General features: G+C 42.0%; 1 protein-coding gene across 1 annotated transcript in view; it reads right to left on the reverse strand.

The window, feature by feature from the left end:
• The window catches only part of LOC139465013 (uncharacterized), a 58,623-nt gene that overhangs the window by 14,002 nt on the left and 26,703 nt on the right, over positions 1-17,918 (reverse strand). The window contains exon 6 of the mRNA XM_071246680.1: positions 15,015-16,836. Coding sequence (XP_071102781.1) covers positions 15,015-16,836 — 1,822 coding nt within the window. The remainder of the gene's footprint in view (positions 1-15,014; positions 16,837-17,918) is intronic.

Here is a 17,918-nt window from a genome sequence, read left to right on the forward strand (position 1 = left end):
GAGATGCTCCTACTCATTGCTTGCGTGTTTTCAGAGCCCTACTAGGGTTATACTTCCAAGTGCATACTTTCATACCAGGGAAGTTCAATTTGTACATAATGTGTTTAGTGTAAATATCTTGTGGGATTATTAAAAGGGTTGAATTTCCGTTTCCAGTAGATTATAGTTTTCATTTGAGGGGTTTCTTCTGCTCATTTTATGGTAGCAGAGCGTGGTTGCTCACCCATAGTTGCATCATGTCATAAAAATGCAAGATAGACTCCTAACGCCGAAATGACTATGAGGTTGTGTTTTGCTAGTTTTTAGTTTCTCGTAATTGTGTTTGTGTGCATTTGTATAGAAATGTAAATGTTACACCGTTTCTAAGTACTTGACTAAGCGTGCTCAACAAGAATGGCTGAGCCAGTCAAGAAACCCACTGAAAGCAGTGGTGTAAAGTCCGTTGAACCTGATGTCAATCCAACAGGTGGATTGGAATAGTGTGAGTGTGTGAGTTGGGTTTTAACGATGCTTTTAACAGTATTCCAGTTATATCGTGGCGTGTCAGTTTAATGTGGGAGGAAAGCCTGAAGTGATACAGGTCCCAGACGTTTACCACTTCGGTGAAACCCACGAGCACGGGTATGGTGCTGACAAACCCAGAAACATAATCGGGGCGAACCGGGATTCGAACCCAGAATCATGGTTTCTGGCGTGCCCAAGTGAATCTCGGGGCCTTAGACGACTGGGTCACCCGTGCCCCCGTGGATTGGACTTAAAAGATTTTGCTTCTTAAACGGCAAAAAACAAATGTTAAGTCCACATTTACAAAAGTAAAGAAAAAGTTGTATGGTTTGATGGATGGTAAAGATGAACCCTCACGTAGGTAGGGTAGGGATGGTATTTCACAAGTTGACTCAGTTCAGGCAAAAACCATAGGTATCATGACAGACCTAACTCTAGCCTATTCAAAGTCCAAACAAGCTGCCAATGTAGTCCACACTGATCAGGAGATGTGCCTGATTGAGGATGAATCTAGTGAAGTCGTTGCGTATGCACAGGAATATCTTGACAGCAGGACAGATGTTTCTACATTATCTAGACTCTCTCGGGTGTTTAAGCAGGGTCCTGAACAAACTAGTAGAAAGCCAACTGAGGTTAAACTTGTTGAAACTGAGGGTCCATTTCAGACCATAAATGTGGATAGACATGAAGCCCATTCACCAAACGGTAGACCTGTAAATATACATCCTGTTCAAATGGCAGACTTGTCGAACCCTTCCATTTCCCATTTTCATGCTATTGGCACAGATATGTTAAAACAACTTTGCGTGTTTCGATACCAGTATTGTCAGGTGATATGGTACAGTATGAAAGCTGGAAAGCTGCCTTTCTCACTTGTGTAGACCAGGCTCCGTCAACTGCAGAGTACAGTTCAGGCAATATATATCAGGTGCAGCAATAAAGGTCATTCAGGGGTTAGCTAGGTCATCGTGCTGTTTCATATGACATTGCTTTAAAACGTCTGGAACGAAAGTATGGTGGCAAAAGGCGCTGGGTAGCTTTGCAGCTGACGTTCTCGACATTGCTGTATCTAACGTAAAGGAAGCTGACAGTATCGAAGAGCTTGGCAATGGTTTGTTGTATGCAACATTGCTTAAAAAAATGACAGAACCCCTGATTGCACAGTTTAACAGGTGGATTAATGAAAGGGATATGCTGGAGTCTGTCGAGACTCAGGGAATGGGTTCTTCAAGAGGCCTCGTAATCCGTCCATGGTCTTTTGGGCAAAAAGTCTGGGCAAAGTAAATCAGTATCTCTTGTAAGTAATACAACCAATGGATGCGTTTGTTGTGGAAACCAACATGCACTGTGGCCATGCAAAGTGTTTAAGGGCCTGACTGGTGATGAAAGATTGAACTTTGTTTAGGTCAATTTCACTTGGGCTCACAGTGCAAGTTCATAAAGCAATGTGGGATTAACGGTTGTTGTAAAAGGATCCACAACGGATTGCTGCATGACACCACGGTAAATAGGCCACAACTTAAAAGCAAAACGTCTAAGATTTGGTCCCTGAGGCTTGAGGAAATGCTTCATCAGAGCCCTGTTCTCAATCAGTAACAAAAGAGAGGGCACATACTACAGTACCAGTCCCTGAAACTTCATTAACAGCCCTCAGAACAGTCCCAGTTGTTCTTAGATATGGCAAGAGAAGTATGTGTGTAAATGCATTACTTGATGATGCAAGCAGCAGGTCATACATCAATGAACACCACAACAGCTTGCAAGGAACACCACAACATGTATCTGTCAGTGTACTAAATGGGAAAACGGACACATTTGTAACAAAGCCTGTAGAATTCGGTATTGAGAGTTTGGATGGGAAAGTAAATATCCAGATGTCTGCTCTCACCATAAACAGGGTTACAGGTGATTTGAAAGTGATACTGGCAGAAACACAGAAATAAGTTGAATCATCTGCGAGGCATCAGGTTTCCAACTATTGCCAGACATCCAGTGGTCGATCTTCTGATTGGTATAGATTATTTACAGTTGCATCAATTATACCAAGATGTTTGTGGCAGGACTCATCTTGGGTGGACTTGTATTGGCAATGTAGGTCACGATGATGGACAGCCATCATATTGTGCTCTGACATACTACACACACAGCCCAAATTCAGAATTGTCAGACTTGGTGAAATCCTTTTGGGATGTTGAGGAAGTTAAGAATCCTGCTCAGATTATCTAACCGTGTGACAAGAGAGCCCTTTGCATAGCAGAGGAGTGAGTCAGTGAGTTTGATTTTACGCCGCTTTTAGCAATATTACAGCAATATCACGGCGGGGGACACCAGAAATGGGCTTCACACATTGTACCCATGTCGGGAATGAACCCGTGGTTGACTGGACATGACTGGGATGACGATCCACCGAAGATCCGACTCCCAAGCTGCGTCCCAAGCATTCAGTATGACTGCAGTGGACTACGTTCTCCACAATTCAAGGCCGAGGAAAGGTCAGACTCAAGTGTTTTCTGTGCTTTTTCACTTGTTTGGGCACCAGAGCTGTACATTTGGAAATGGCTTACAGTCTGGACAAAGATGCATTCTTCAGGATGACCAACAGAAGAGGACTTCGAACTAAGATTCCTTCTGACTGGTACCAACTTTGTCGGCGCAGTGAGGGAGCTCAAGGATCTACTTGGCAAGTTGGATAAAGATGCCATTCAAAGATCTACAGCAAACCGAGGAATCAAGTGGCATTTTAATCCTCCATCTGCGCCTCACTGGTCTTTGGAAATACATCCTCTCCATTTCTGGCCCAAATTTGTTAGCCAAGAGAATGCAAAGAAACATGAAGCAGAATTGCCTGAAGCTGCTGAAACTGTCATGAAGTCCACTTACTTTGATGACAGTATGGACTGACGACAGTATGGACTGACTTTGGCGGAGTATTTGAGATACTGATAAAGCCTGCAAAGAAAGCAATATTCGCTATTCTGAGCTAGAATGACGTCACGGATGAAGAACTTCAAACGTCATTTACTGGAGCTGAGGCATTGATCAATTCCAGACCACTTACTTACCAGACTTGTCATCCACAGGACGATAATCCACTAACGCCAATCCACTCACGCCAAACCATTTTGGAGCAGTATTCGTCACAGTCAGTGGACACAACAGACTATCATCCTCGAAAGCGCAGGAGAAGGCTACAAGAGCTGATGAAACATTTCTGGCGTCGATGGATGAGAGAATGGTTGCCAGCTCTAAACACTAGGAGGAAGTGGAACAGACCCTCAAAGGATGTGCGTGTCGACGACGTCGTTGAGTATGTGTCGCCAGAAACACCAAGAGGACAATGGCCGCTCGGAATCGTAGAGCGTGTGTACCCAGGACCGGAAGGACATGTGAGAGTGGTGGATGTCAGAGACGCCAATTCAACTTTAACCCGGCCAGTGACGAAGATATGCCCACTTAAATGGACGGCATAGCGACAGCATGATGTTGATTCGCGCTTGATCTCTATCCTTCCCAAGGACATTTCATGAAATTGTTTGGACATTTGTGGACAATCAGATGAACGACTGACTTACATTTTGGACAACCTGTGGACAGTCTCTGGACAATTTGGATACTTTGTGGACAATGGACTATTTGTGAACAAAGAAAAAGTGACAGTCCAATGAACTGAAAGTGACAGTACAATATAACTGATGTGACAGTTGCACTCAATCTGCATTTTGGACAGAAATGAGAAATGGATTCCTATTATTGGATTATGCTTTTGTTTGTTGGTAAGTATGTAAATTGTCCATGATCATACATACATTGCCATGTATTTCAGTGTTTTGGTGGCAAGTATGTATTTTGTCCATGATCATACTTAAATTGCCATGTATTTCAGTGTTTTGTTGGTAAGTATGTAAATTGTCCATGCTCATACTCACATTGCCATGTATTTCAGTGTGTGTTGGTAAGTATGCATATTGTCCATGATCATACTTACATTGCCATGTATTTCAGTGTATGTTGGTAAGTATGCATATTGTCCATGGTCATACTTACATTGCCATGTATTTCAGTGTGTGTTGGTAAGTATGCATATTGTCCATGGTCATACTTACATTGCCATGTATTTCAGTTATTCAGTTAGTCAGTTAGTTGTATTCTTTTTCCAGTAAACAGATATATAGTTGCCAGTAAACTGCCAAGGAGGGGGGGGGGGTATGTTCAGAAGGTGTTCTTGGACAGGTTACCGAGACATCTTTCGAACGCACCTGCTTCGCGGAATCAAACGAACGTAACCTACTTCGCGGAATTCGTATGTCTCCTTGGCGAGTTGAATGTAACACGTGACTGCTTGAACGTGGGAGCAGGGGCTGATATGGTTTATTATCCCAGGCCACGAAGTGGAAGGGGGATATAGGAATGGGTGCCGTCCGTCCGTCAGTCACATTTCGTTTCCAGAGCAGATCTTGAAAATCGTACCATATATCTTAACCATACTTGGCACGTAGATAGATCTAGTGGTGAACTGGTGCCTTTGATAGTTTGGGATTTTAAAAAAAGTTATTTTTCGAGTTTCCATGGCAACAACTTTGATTTAGACTGAAAATGGCGGTAGTCCTCGTTTCCTGAGCAGATCTTGAAAACCGTACCATATTTCTTTATCAAACTTGGCACATAATGTTATCTCACAGTATTGAAAACATTTCCTTTCTTGTTGTTAAGTTCTGCATTGCTTGAGTGAATGTTCCTCCAAAGGTGTCATGGACACAGTTGTTGCATTCACTGACTAACTTCATACAGAAACACAACTCATTACAAATACAACAGTGTAACTGAACTTAAACCTCAATTGTATAAACAAAATATATTCTTGTCAACCACACTCTGTACTTCAATTGCTTGATAATGGTGTTCGAGCCTACACTGAAACCATCGCTCCTAATTGTAATAAAGAAGTTGTTCGTCCATATGTCTCATCCTTACTCCTTACAAATTCAGTAACATATTTTATCATAAACTGCAGATGGAAAAACAACACCAGTAATGACTTTTTTTAGTGCTGCAATTAGGCCATTTACAAAAAGGCCCATAGTTCATAGGAGCTAATGCATTGCACACACCCGACATGTCATATTGGCGGGGGATGTGAGTATTTCATGCTTGTTGTAAATATCTTGTGGGTTTATTAAAAGGGTTGAACTTCCGTTTTCAGTTATAGTTTTCATTTGAAGGGTTTCTTCTCCTCAATCTTATATAAGTCAGGATTTCTGTGTCTTCCATCACTCAGCCCAGCCCATCATGAAGAGTTCTTCCCTTAAGCTGTTTAGAAGCCATAACAGTTCTAGCAGTAACAGACACCAGGTTTCCATTTCTCCTCAATCTCTCCGTAGGGGCGGTCGGGTAGCCTAGTGGTTAAAGCGTTCGCTCGTCACGCCGAAGACCCGGGTTCGATTCCCGACATGGGTACAATGTGTGAAAGCCCATTTCTTGGGTCCCCCGCCGTGATATTGCTGGAATATTACTAAAAGCCTTACTCATTCACTCTCCGTAATTTCCTTGCTAAGAACCGTTTTTCCTGTGCCGGCCTGGCCAATGATCAGAGTGTTGTGTTCATCTTTGATCAAATTCCATGCAAACACTTGTTCTTCAGTCAAATCTATCATTTTGAACCCACGTGGGTTGCAAATGCGTTGTTTTCACGCTGACTTGGCATAAGTAGGTCAGCCAATCAGGTGGCTCGCTCGATTCCGCCCGCGTTTGAAATCTGCTTGCGCTCGGGGTTCGTAACATTTTCCCACCTTGCGAAATAAACTGTCGATATTTCGGTAAGTAAGGGACATCAATCGAATGTAGATGACTTGTACACGTGTAGAAATGTGTTATCGATCAATCTACGGCCAGAAATGCGCTTGTCAATAAGCGTACAATGTATAAAAAAAGCCTTGGATATCGAATGTAAACAAACCGGCAAGATGGCGAGTGATGCTCATTTTCTCTACTTACATATAGGGGGTATATACTAGTATTTTTATTTACTGACCAATAACAAGTTCCTGTGATCCGATTTCATCACTTGCACTCGTTTCAAACAAAATGGCGGCTCCCAGTCAAAACGATCTGATCGTTGATCAAGATCTATATATATATTGTGTTAAAACGGGTCTTACATCGCGAAGTGCATCACATCACGCGAGCACCTTGATTAAAAACATGAAAAGGTTTGGAAAATATCTGTTGACACAGAGTTGCCGTTGCACATGCTTTGCAAATCCTGCAATCGACCGTAATCTGACGACAGTTTACGAACCGGATTTCTATTTCATTGCGAGATTTTGATTGGACTTTGCATCGACTCGTTAGTCCAGCCAAAATGTAACTCCATAATACCAGCCTAGTTCGGCAAGGGTGCAAACTGGACTGTTATAGTCAGTTAACTCGCTTGCCTCGGGAAGATGAAGTATGGGTTGCTGAAGACCTATTCTACCCCGGATCTTCACGGGTTTTGACAGCAGTGAGCCATGGGCTCTGTAGCTCACCTGCTTTATGTCAAGGATGTCGGTCATCATTTCAGTGTCCCTGAAACTTGCATATATAAATATGTAATTTTTGTTTGAAGTTTACACAACATACGGCTCTTCTGTTGGACGAGAGGTCGGTCACATGACCCCGAAATTGACGTTCATAAGTGTATGGATGACACAATTTGATGTTCATACGTTTTTCACGAGACCAAATTCATGAAATGACGTACACACAGACGGACTACATCCACATTCCTGGGGCAACCCCTGGGAATTCCCAAGCACGAATACACACAAAATAAAACAGTGAAAGTTCAACAACATGCCAAGATTTACCTAAGTGTAAAGAAACAACGCGATAGGCTGTTTACAGGCAGGGGACATCCCAATCAGCTGTAGCCAGGGTTTTCAATGTAGCGCCCAGCGCCATCACACGGCTATGGGATCAGTTTCAACAGTATGGGTCAACACGTGATCGGCCAAGGTCAGGACGACCAAGAGTAACCACTACTGCCCAAGATCGTTACATTCGACTGAGCCACCTCCGTGAAAGGACGACAGCCGCATCCCAAAGACTTTGTAGAATCTCCGACCAGACCGTACGAAACCGTTTACAAGCAGCAGGTCTACGAGTAAGACGGCCTGTTCGACGCGTCATATTGAGTCGACAACATCGTCAACGACGACTGCATTGATGTCATCAACACAGGGTATGGCCTCAACTGCGATGGGGAGATGTCTGATCCAGCGATGAATCAAGATTTCACGTCCGTCGAGGGGATGGAAGAGCACGGGTCTACAGACGTTGGGGAGAACGTTACTCCGGAAACTGCGCACAGGAAGTGGACTGGTTTGGTGTTTGTAGCGATTCGCTGTGCAGAGTTGCGTCCCTTGGGTACGCCAGAAACCTATGATTGTGGGTTCGAATCCCGGTTCGCCCCAATTATGTTTCTAGGTTTGTCAGCACAATACCCGTGTTCGCGGGTTTTGCCGAAGTGGTAAACTTCTAAGACCTTCTAAAACTAACTTTACATGAAACTGTCAATCAACATCCACATTACAAGAAACTATCCCCTAAATTCAGACTTTACAGGAAACTCTCCCTTGAACACTAACTTTACATGGAGCTCACTCTCAATCCCCACTTTACATGAAACTGGCAATCAACATCCACTTAACAGGAAACTAACCCTAAATTCCCATTTTACAGGAAACTGCCCCTCACCACTAACTTCACAATCAACATCCACTTAACAGGAAACAATCCCCCAACACCCAATTTACTGGAGTGAGTGAGTTAAGATTTAACGTCACATCGGCAGTATTTCAGCCATATCGTGACGAGAAGTACATTAATAAAACAAAGATTTAGACTAAATAAAAAGCTGTCAACGAAGGACAGTACATAACTAGGATATCACAGATTCAATTTAAAACTAGTTGAGAATATATAAAAGCCATAAGTATCAACAACACAATATAAAAATGGGCTAGGGATCGTCAGTAACTAAAGGGAGATCACCATACTAGGGAACATGGGGACCAATTTACTGGAAACTGTCCCTGAACACCAAATTTATGGGAAACCGTCCCTCAGCATCCAAAATAAAGGAAACTATCCCTCAACATCGAAATTATAGGAAACTGTTCTTCAACGACCATTTTACAAGAAACCGTCCCAGAACACCAAATTTACAGGAAACTCTTCCTCGACACCTACTTTACGGGGAATTATCCATCAATCCCCACTTGACATGAAACTGTCAATCATCATCCACTTTAAGGAAACTATCCCTCGACACCCAATTTACTTGAAACTATCCCTCAATACCCAATTTACTGGAAACCGTCCCTCAACACCCTATTTACATGAAACCGTCCCTCAACACCCAAATTATAGGAAACTGTCCCTCAACACCAACTTTACATGAAACTTTCCCAGAACATCCACTGTACAAGAAACTCAATACCCTCAATACCTTCTTTACATGCATCGCATATGTTTTGCCAAAACTAACACAAGTACACCGTCTTCACCAAAGTATACTCACCACACGTCGTATAATTTGAAACAGCTAGAGCAGCTACTTTAAACTTCATGCAGGATTTCGTCAAATAGAATATTTTCTATACATAGAAAGATCTAATTCGCATAAACATGAACTTTAACAAAATATTTAACCTTCAAAAATGCAAGAAAGGTCTTACGTTCTTCTCGCTGACCTGTGTGCTTGGGCTATGAGATCAAGGTACAGACTGATCACCTGATGTAATATATTTCCCCCCTCGTGACAAGCAAAGGGGCCTGATCAGGGTTGTTGTGAATCTTAATAAACCTTAACTGACTGTACGGAATGAGACATACTTGTGTGTACTTCATTGTTTCGTAAATCTTGTTTTGTGTGTGAAGCGAGTCCCTGATTACCAAATACTTAAAGATTTGATCACGTTTCTGTTGTCAATTACTTGCCGTCACCATAATGGGCCTCTTTATAAACGAGGACATTTTTAAGTTGTGAGATAACATCTGGATATTTGCCAGGGTTTACACACCGTGTACAAAGTCCAACACAGTACACGGTGACACAAGTTATATCGTTGCCGTGGCTACCAGTCCATTTCACTGTAGGTACAATGTAAGATCATATTTGCATACATAACGACTTTCGACTTTAGTTTGTGTGTTGTTTTATGCCGCACTCAGCAATTTCATACAGTTGTCCAGTATTTTGTGTGTTGATGGTTAAAAAAGCAGTTTGTGAAGTTATTATTAGCATTTAGTGCTCAGAACGAAATGTCAGACTTGTAACCGTCACTATGTCATCTTGTGGCGTGGCATCGGCATTTGCGCTCCAGCCTTCAGTCACACAACACGTATTTGATATTCATGCATTCATCTGCCGTTTGTAGCACCCAGTCACCCTGTTGTTCTCAAATACTAGCTCTTCAAGCTTTGCACATGGGTTGTTTGGCAGTGGTAGTTGCAGGGCAACGGTCTCTCCATTTGTAAGCAACATGGGTTGCTTGGCAACGGTTGTTGCACTGCAGCGGTTGCTATTGGGTTCGCTTAGCATGAGCTGAGCTCATTTTCTGCAGTCCACCAGTACCTCCACATCCGCCATTTTATCCAAATAACCAAATATCTGTGGCTTAATTTTAAGTTCGGCTATCATGCAGGGTGGCGGAGCCCAGCCTAATGCGGTCATGTTCTTTTATAATGTTGATATATTTATTTATAAGAATCGACTTCAATATGGTTTTGGGTTAATATAGAGGTACAGCGTTCGTAGCCGTATTTGCATTGCGTCATCTTCATGGCTTGCAGAGACAGGTACCACAATACGAGATGTGATTGGCTTGGAGTCCTGATTGTTTTAGATTTATATACATCATTCACATCAATATAACCAACTTTAATCCATCATAACCGATTTTATCCATTATTAGGATCTTGTTTAGCAGCAATTCAAAGGACCGAGTTTTTGGTATTCATTTACTCCTTCGAACCATCCTATTATAAATAGCATTATATGTTTGCAAAGATACACATCCATGAGATGGAATAAAACACATAGAAACAAAAACTTAATCACTGGACAGTCTATCTAATAAACACGATAAACAAAATACTCATCGCGAACAGATACTGTAGTCAGCAACTGGTGGTGGAGAGGTCTAATCACGTGTATTCTGACATGCTAGTGACATGTAAATGGAATGTCTACTGATAAAAGTTATCAGAGATATAACGAGACGGGCCGACTTTTTTTCATGGCCTCGTGTGAATAGTAAACTTTGCAGTCGATACTGACTGCAGCCTCAGGTTGCATTATGTGCTTACATGCACTTGTTACAGGCAGTACATGGACCATTGAGGATAATCACATAACAAATGTCTCTTCCAGTAGTACACGATGCTTAGTATCCAATCGCCATCACGTGTGGAGAATTTGCCCCTTGATGGGTTTGTGAAACAGATTGGGCGAAGTTACCTTTTGTAGTATATGCATACTATGGGCATACCCCAAAAAAACCCTATATTCATGTTCAGTTAATTCGTGGGGCGGTCGGGTAGCCTAGTGGTGACAGCATTCGCTCGTCACGCCGAAGTACCGGGTTCGATTCCCGACATGGGTACAATGTGTGAAGCCCATTTCTGGTGTCCCCCGCCGGGATATTGCTATAAGCGGCATAAAAATCAAACTCACTCACTCACTCAGTTAATTCGTGGATGCATTTATTATCAACAGCATGACGGTTTTGACAGTTTTGAACATTTAACATTAAACATTGTTCACGGTAATTTAATGATTCAATTTCTAATGGCTGGATTGAACCGACATGCAAGTGTTAGGTCCTTTGTGATTTACGAAAAAAATACAAGATAATAAGCGAAATTCAAGACCCAATGAAAGTATTAAGTTATCCATGTTTTTCTTTCGTTATTGGGACATCTACATTTTGACTGCATTTCACTTTAGTAGGAAATTAAAGAAAATATGTTCTGAAGTCTGTATCAGAAATCGCACCACAACATGGAATACAAGGAGATGCTTGGGATTAACTGAATGAGAGTTGCACAGCAACATTCACGTTAAACTTTGATGTCACTCAATTGAAACCTTGTTGCGTGACGTCATGGCCCTGTATAATGTTAAGAGTGAAATGTCATCCCATGTTAAGTGTGGTTTAGCGACGAAAGACATGATGCATGCCTTAACAATATCCAGATTGTAGGTAAACATCGCTTTGAATAGTATTTCGGTTACACCAACGTGCCAGCTTGATGTGGAAGAAACGCCTGAAGTGATGCAGGTCTTGGACATTTACCACTTTGGTGAAGTCTATGAACATGAATATGGTGCTGGCAAACCTAGAAACACAATGAGGGCGACCCAGGATTCGAACCCATGTTCTGGCACGCCTAATAGGAAGCAGAAAATTGATATGTAGACTTGTGCAGGCATATAAAATGTTGATAATTATTAAAGCCATATAGCCAATGTGATTAAATTATTATTCATTTTCAAAATTGTTCATATTAATTGCAGTCATCGCTCAAATAACAGAATAGCATGATTCAAGTAATGGATACAAGAACGATTCTTATCATGCTACATATTTCATAAGTCATCTTAATATTCTTAATAAACTGCCGGGCAAAAGAATGTATGCACCCGTGTTTGATGGGGACTAAGAATGAAACAAACAATAAATGGTTAGTCGATGATGATGTATTTTATATGGGTATCATGGTTGTGTTTTGGACCTCATGTTTGCAGATATGGTGACTGTTTTCAGCCAAGGGACATTTTGTTAACGTTTGTAATAGGTCAAATCCATTTTTTTAAGTGTATGCTTTCTTTTGCCCTGCAGTTTTAAGGAAGAAATATACAAACAGACAACTAGCTTAGCACCAGTGCTGATTCATGGCCAAGTAGTATTTATTATGACAATCTCTGTATGCAAGAAGTTAAACGATGTACACACATTGCCAGTGATGCACGGACAACATATTCTGATTCAACCTGCTTCAATAACTTGTTATTGGACCACAGATTCCGAGAGATTTGACTTAGTTTATTCTTGGTCATGTTGATGTATGCTAATGATGTTGAGAAGTGAACCATTATAAACATCCTAATTTTACAAGTGAATATATTGCAGATAATACATGCTGAACGAGAAAGCTGTTAGCGTTACATGCAAACCTCTTCATGAAGCCCCAGAGAATTCCCAACAAAAACATATATGGTGAATCACTTTGATAGTGACATCAGTTAAGGCAGTGGTATGCGTGTTTCCTCTGACTAACAATGCATGATGTATGTACAATGCAATATTTTGTAAAAAAGTAATATTTGAGGTTGACATGAGTTGGCAAAACAAATTGATATTTGGATAAGATGTAAACTTCTTTGGAATATACTTGTTTCTTAATTGAAGAAGTTTACACACAAGCATAAAATGATACTTATTTTCTACAACATTAAGGTTACAAGATGTACAGATATTGTTAGACCTTTATAAATATACCTTTATAGATCTTTAAATCATAATAACCTGCCACTTTGATAGTGACATCAGTTAAGGCACTGACTGCACACATGCACAGTACAGTACAACTTAGAAACACAAAGTCCCATGCAACTCGATCTCTACCGTAATAGCCAAGGTATAAGCACTTCTCTTTTATAACATAACTTCACTATGGGAAAACACATGCAATGCAGTACAACCTTGAAATCTTGAAAGTCCTATGCCTCTAGCTGCCTTACATAACAAGCACATCTGGTTTATTAACCTTGACCTTCAATCTGAACCACGAACGATCAAGATATGTTTATAAAGTCTTGTCAATTTCTATTTACATATAAATGTTCAAGATACATTGTGAACACACATTTTTAATGAAAGTACAATTCCTTAAATAAACATGATAAAGACAGACAAAATGAAATGACTTCAACCAGCAACTGCTACAATGTCAGACTTTTACACATTGTGATACAGGAATCATGAATATACAGGTGGTCCAAACATAACACTATTGTTACAGCTGCCTTATGGCAAAATACAGACTACAAACATGCAAATTCTCCAAAACTCATCCACGTGCAAACCATGTGACCATGTATGTGTGTGATCTGCATGTTAAACATGATCACAAGGTCCACGAAAGTGAAGGGTTTTCCTTTACATGTCCTCTTTATTTGGACGACGTCACATGACCTTCCCAGATCTGGTAAATCAAGTGTGACCCCCACAGCCCAGGACAGTAAAACCATACTCACTCACTCACTCACTCACTCACTGTTATTTGACCTCCAGTGACCTTGACCTTATATGGAGGTCACCAAACGTAAGAGATCACATATACTAAGATTCATGAAATTCAATTATAAATACTCAAGTTATGGTGTACACAGGCTTTTTGAACCTCTCATGTCATCTAATCATATGTAAAAACATCCTAGGGGTATAGGTAACATCTGTCAACCTCAAAACCAAGGAAATATATTGAGCAGCACCCTGAAGGGCCTAATTTAAATAGGAAATATAACAAACTTTGCTCCTACAGCCAACATATCAATAATGGTAATCTCATTAAAGTCATATCTATCAGGTCACTTCAATTCTGTCCAGATTTACCACCATACAAAATGATGATGCGTGGTTTTGTTAGTCACTCACGAGATGTCACTTTCCGGAAACTATTCTGCTTGACCATATTGTCAACGTGATCTGTTGTCACTTGCAGATTTTTACCAACTCTGTACCCGAAACACCAAACTCGTGATCACAAATTACCCGGCATTGATTTTCATTAGCCAGTTTGATTTGCTTCGCTACTCAGTCATGGAAACCAGCCAGAATGCGAGTTACAAGACAATGTTGGGCTGTCGATATCAACAACATGGCGGCCAGTCCCAATGATTATGTAAGAGCTTGTGAGATAGACTGCATGTCCTGTGTCCTGTAATTAGCAACAGGTACTACCATGGGAGATTTCGTGCACCGGATTATGGCTATTAACTGAGTGACTCACCATGTAATATTCTGGCAGTGGAGTCTTGTATCTTTCAAGAGACCATATTTTTGGGTTTCTACTTCAAATTTTTCACAACTGATCTGCAGAAAATCTTGCTCATCAAGGGTGTGCCCCCCCCACTTCTTGCGGCATACCAGTCATGATTACATATAACCACATATAACCACAGTTTGAAGATAACTGGTTAGTGCTGGATGTCCACCCATCTGAGCTACACATTCAATGTCCTCATTACTGTCTGTTGGAAGTGTGAGGTCAGCTTTGTGCTGCACAAGGAGGTCAACCACATCTTGATGTCCATGGAATACAGCTTTCATCACAGGTGTGTATCCTTCACTCCCTCTGCTGTTGATTTGTTTGATAGGAGAGGGTTTAATCAGTGAGGATGCTTAACTGTTTGAAGATACTTGGCTGGTGTATATCCATGACAGGACATGTAGTATTATAGCAGTGTTCCCACCCTGACAGGCAAGATGAAGTAAACTATGACCAGATGTATCCACCAGTGTGAGGTCAGCTTTGTTGGACATTAGGAGCTCAAACACTCTTTGATGTCCTCTGACAGCTGCCACCATTACTGGTGTGCATCCATGCATCCCTCTACTGTTGATGTTAGAAGGAGACAGGACATGTTGTACTATAGCTGTGTTTCCACCACGACAGGCAAAATGAAGTAAACTATTAACATGTGTATCCGTCAGTGTGAGGTCAGCTTGGTTGGACACAAGGAGGTCAAACACACTTTGATGTCCACTCAATGCTGCCACCATTACTGGTGTGCATCCATGCATCCCTCTACTGTTGATGTTAGCTGGAGACAGGACATGTTGTACTATAGCAGTGTTTCCACCCTCACAGGCAAGATGAAGTAAACTCTTACCATATGTGTCCACCAGTGTGAGGTCAGCTTGGTTGGACACAAGGAGGTCAAACACACTTTGATGTCCATTGACAGCTGCCACCATTACTGGTGTGTATCCATGCCTTCCTCTACTGTTGATGTTAGAAGGAGACAGGACATGTTGTACTATAGCAGTGTTCCCACCCTGACAGGCAAGATGAAGTAAACTATCACCATCTGTATCCACCAGTGTGAGGTCAGCTTGGTTGGACACAAGGAGATCAAACACACTTTGATGTCCATTGAAAGCTGCCACCATTACTGGTGTGTATCCATGCCTCCCTCTACTGTTGATGTTAGATGGAGACAGGACATGTTGTACTATAGCAGTGTTTCCACCACGACAGGCAAGATGAAGTAAACTATTACCATCTGTATCTACCAGTGTGAGGTCAGCTTGGTTGGACACAAGGAGGTCAAACACACTTTGATGTCCACTGACAGCTGCCATCATTACTGGTGTGTATCCATGTCTGCCTGTAATGTTGATGTTAGAAGGAGACAGGACATGTTGTACTATAGCAGTGTTTCCACCCTCACAGGCAAGATGAAGTAAACTATCACCAGATGTAGACACCAGTGTGAGGTCAGCTTGGTTGGACACAAGGAGGTCAAACACACTTTGATGTCCACTGACAGCTGCCATCATTACTGGTGTGTATCCATGTCTGCCTGTAATGTTGATGTTAGAAGGAGACAGAACATGTTGTACAATAGCTGTGTTTCCACCACGACAGGCAAGATGAAGTAAACTATTACCATCTGTATCCACCAGTGTGAGGTCAGCTTGGTTGGACACAAGGAGGTCAAACACACTTTGATGTCCACTGACAGCTGCCATCATTACTGGTGTGTATCCATGTCTGCCTGTAATGTTGATGTTAGAAGGAGACAGGACATGTTGTACTATAGCAGTGTTCCCACCCTGACAGGCAAGATGAAGTAAACTATCACCATCTTCATTCACCAGTGTAAGGTCAGCTTGGTTGGACACAAGGAGGTCAAACACACTTTGATGTCCATTGGCAGCTGCCACCATTACTGGTGTGTATCCATGTCTGCCTCTACTGTTGATGTTAGATGGAGACAGGACATGTTGTACTATAGCTGTGTTTCCACCCTGACAGGCACGATGAAGTAAACTGTTACCATCTGTATCCACCAGTGTAAGGTCAGCTTGGTTGGACACAAGGAGATCAAACACACTTTGATGTCCACTGTGAGCTGCCACCATTACTGGTGTGGATCCCTGCATCCCTCTACTGTTGATGTTAGAAGGAGACAGGACATGTTGTACTATAGCAGTGTTCCCACCCTCACAGGCAATATGAAGTAAACTATCACCATCTGCATCCACCAGTGTGAGGGCACTCGTGAAGAGCAACCTCCTCGTGGTGAGTGCTGGGTAGCGCTAATAGCTCTTCCCCCGTGTGGAACCGGGGTAGAATAATTCCACAGCACCCCATTGCTGGTCGTAAGAGGCGACCAAAGTGGGCAGCCCGTTTGCCGTGGGTTGCGTCCCTGTGTCGGCGGAGGACGGGATTCTGGTGGTTGAGGGCACTGGTTCCAGGAACAGCGTTCCTTTGCCCAATACACCACTTCGACCCTTACTTCGCCTAGACGGGTGGTAAGATGGGCCCGGTCTTATCAATCGGCTGGTCATGCCAAGCCCTGAGCACCTTACTTTTTGCTCACTTTTCTCACTATTCCGGCTTGAAAATTTATATGTATAATTGAATTGTTTGAGTTTATGACAGGAATGTTTGAAAATACATGTATATTGATTATTACACTACTTGATAAATTCAAAATTTGCCTAGATGCCAGTGCCAGAAGGCGGTGGCTCATGGGCCAATCTGGTGGAACATTTTTATGATGTTTCTGCTTGAGTATATCCTCTTGGTATCCCTGGTGTCGTCTGTCGGAGACCCACAGACATATGACATTGTCCTTGTTGACACTCCGTGGTGGGTGGGGACCAAAGAGGATGAATCAACATTACTACCACCATGGAACCCCCACTCAAAAAACGTTCACATGAATCACATGATTCGCTTGATACAGAGGAGGATAGTCCGCGGACGCCTGCAATTACTTTTGAAAACTGGCCTAGATTCTTAGTCATTTCTTCTTTGGATGACACTCCACTGAAGCTGAATCCATTTGCTGTTGAAAAGGCTATTCAAGGCATAGCTGGAGATGTTGAAGATGCCAAAAGATTGCGCAGTGGATGTTTGTTAATCAAATGTAGGCGACACAAACAAGCCGTTAGTCTTCTCTCTATAAAAACACTTGCAAATGTTCCAGTTGTTGTTTCTCCACACAGGTCCCTTAACAGCTGTAAGGGCATTGTGCGAGATAGAGGCCGTTTCCTGGCTGATATGTCTGAGGATGACATTTTGGAAGAACTGAGAAACCAAAATGTGCTTTCTATCAAACGCTTTTCCTCCAA

Source organism: Haliotis cracherodii, unplaced genomic scaffold (assembly GCF_022045235.1).
Source record: "Haliotis cracherodii isolate W230 unplaced genomic scaffold, xgHalCrac1.p SCAF_17, whole genome shotgun sequence".
Lineage (NCBI taxonomy): Eukaryota > Metazoa > Mollusca > Gastropoda > Lepetellida > Haliotidae > Haliotis > Haliotis cracherodii.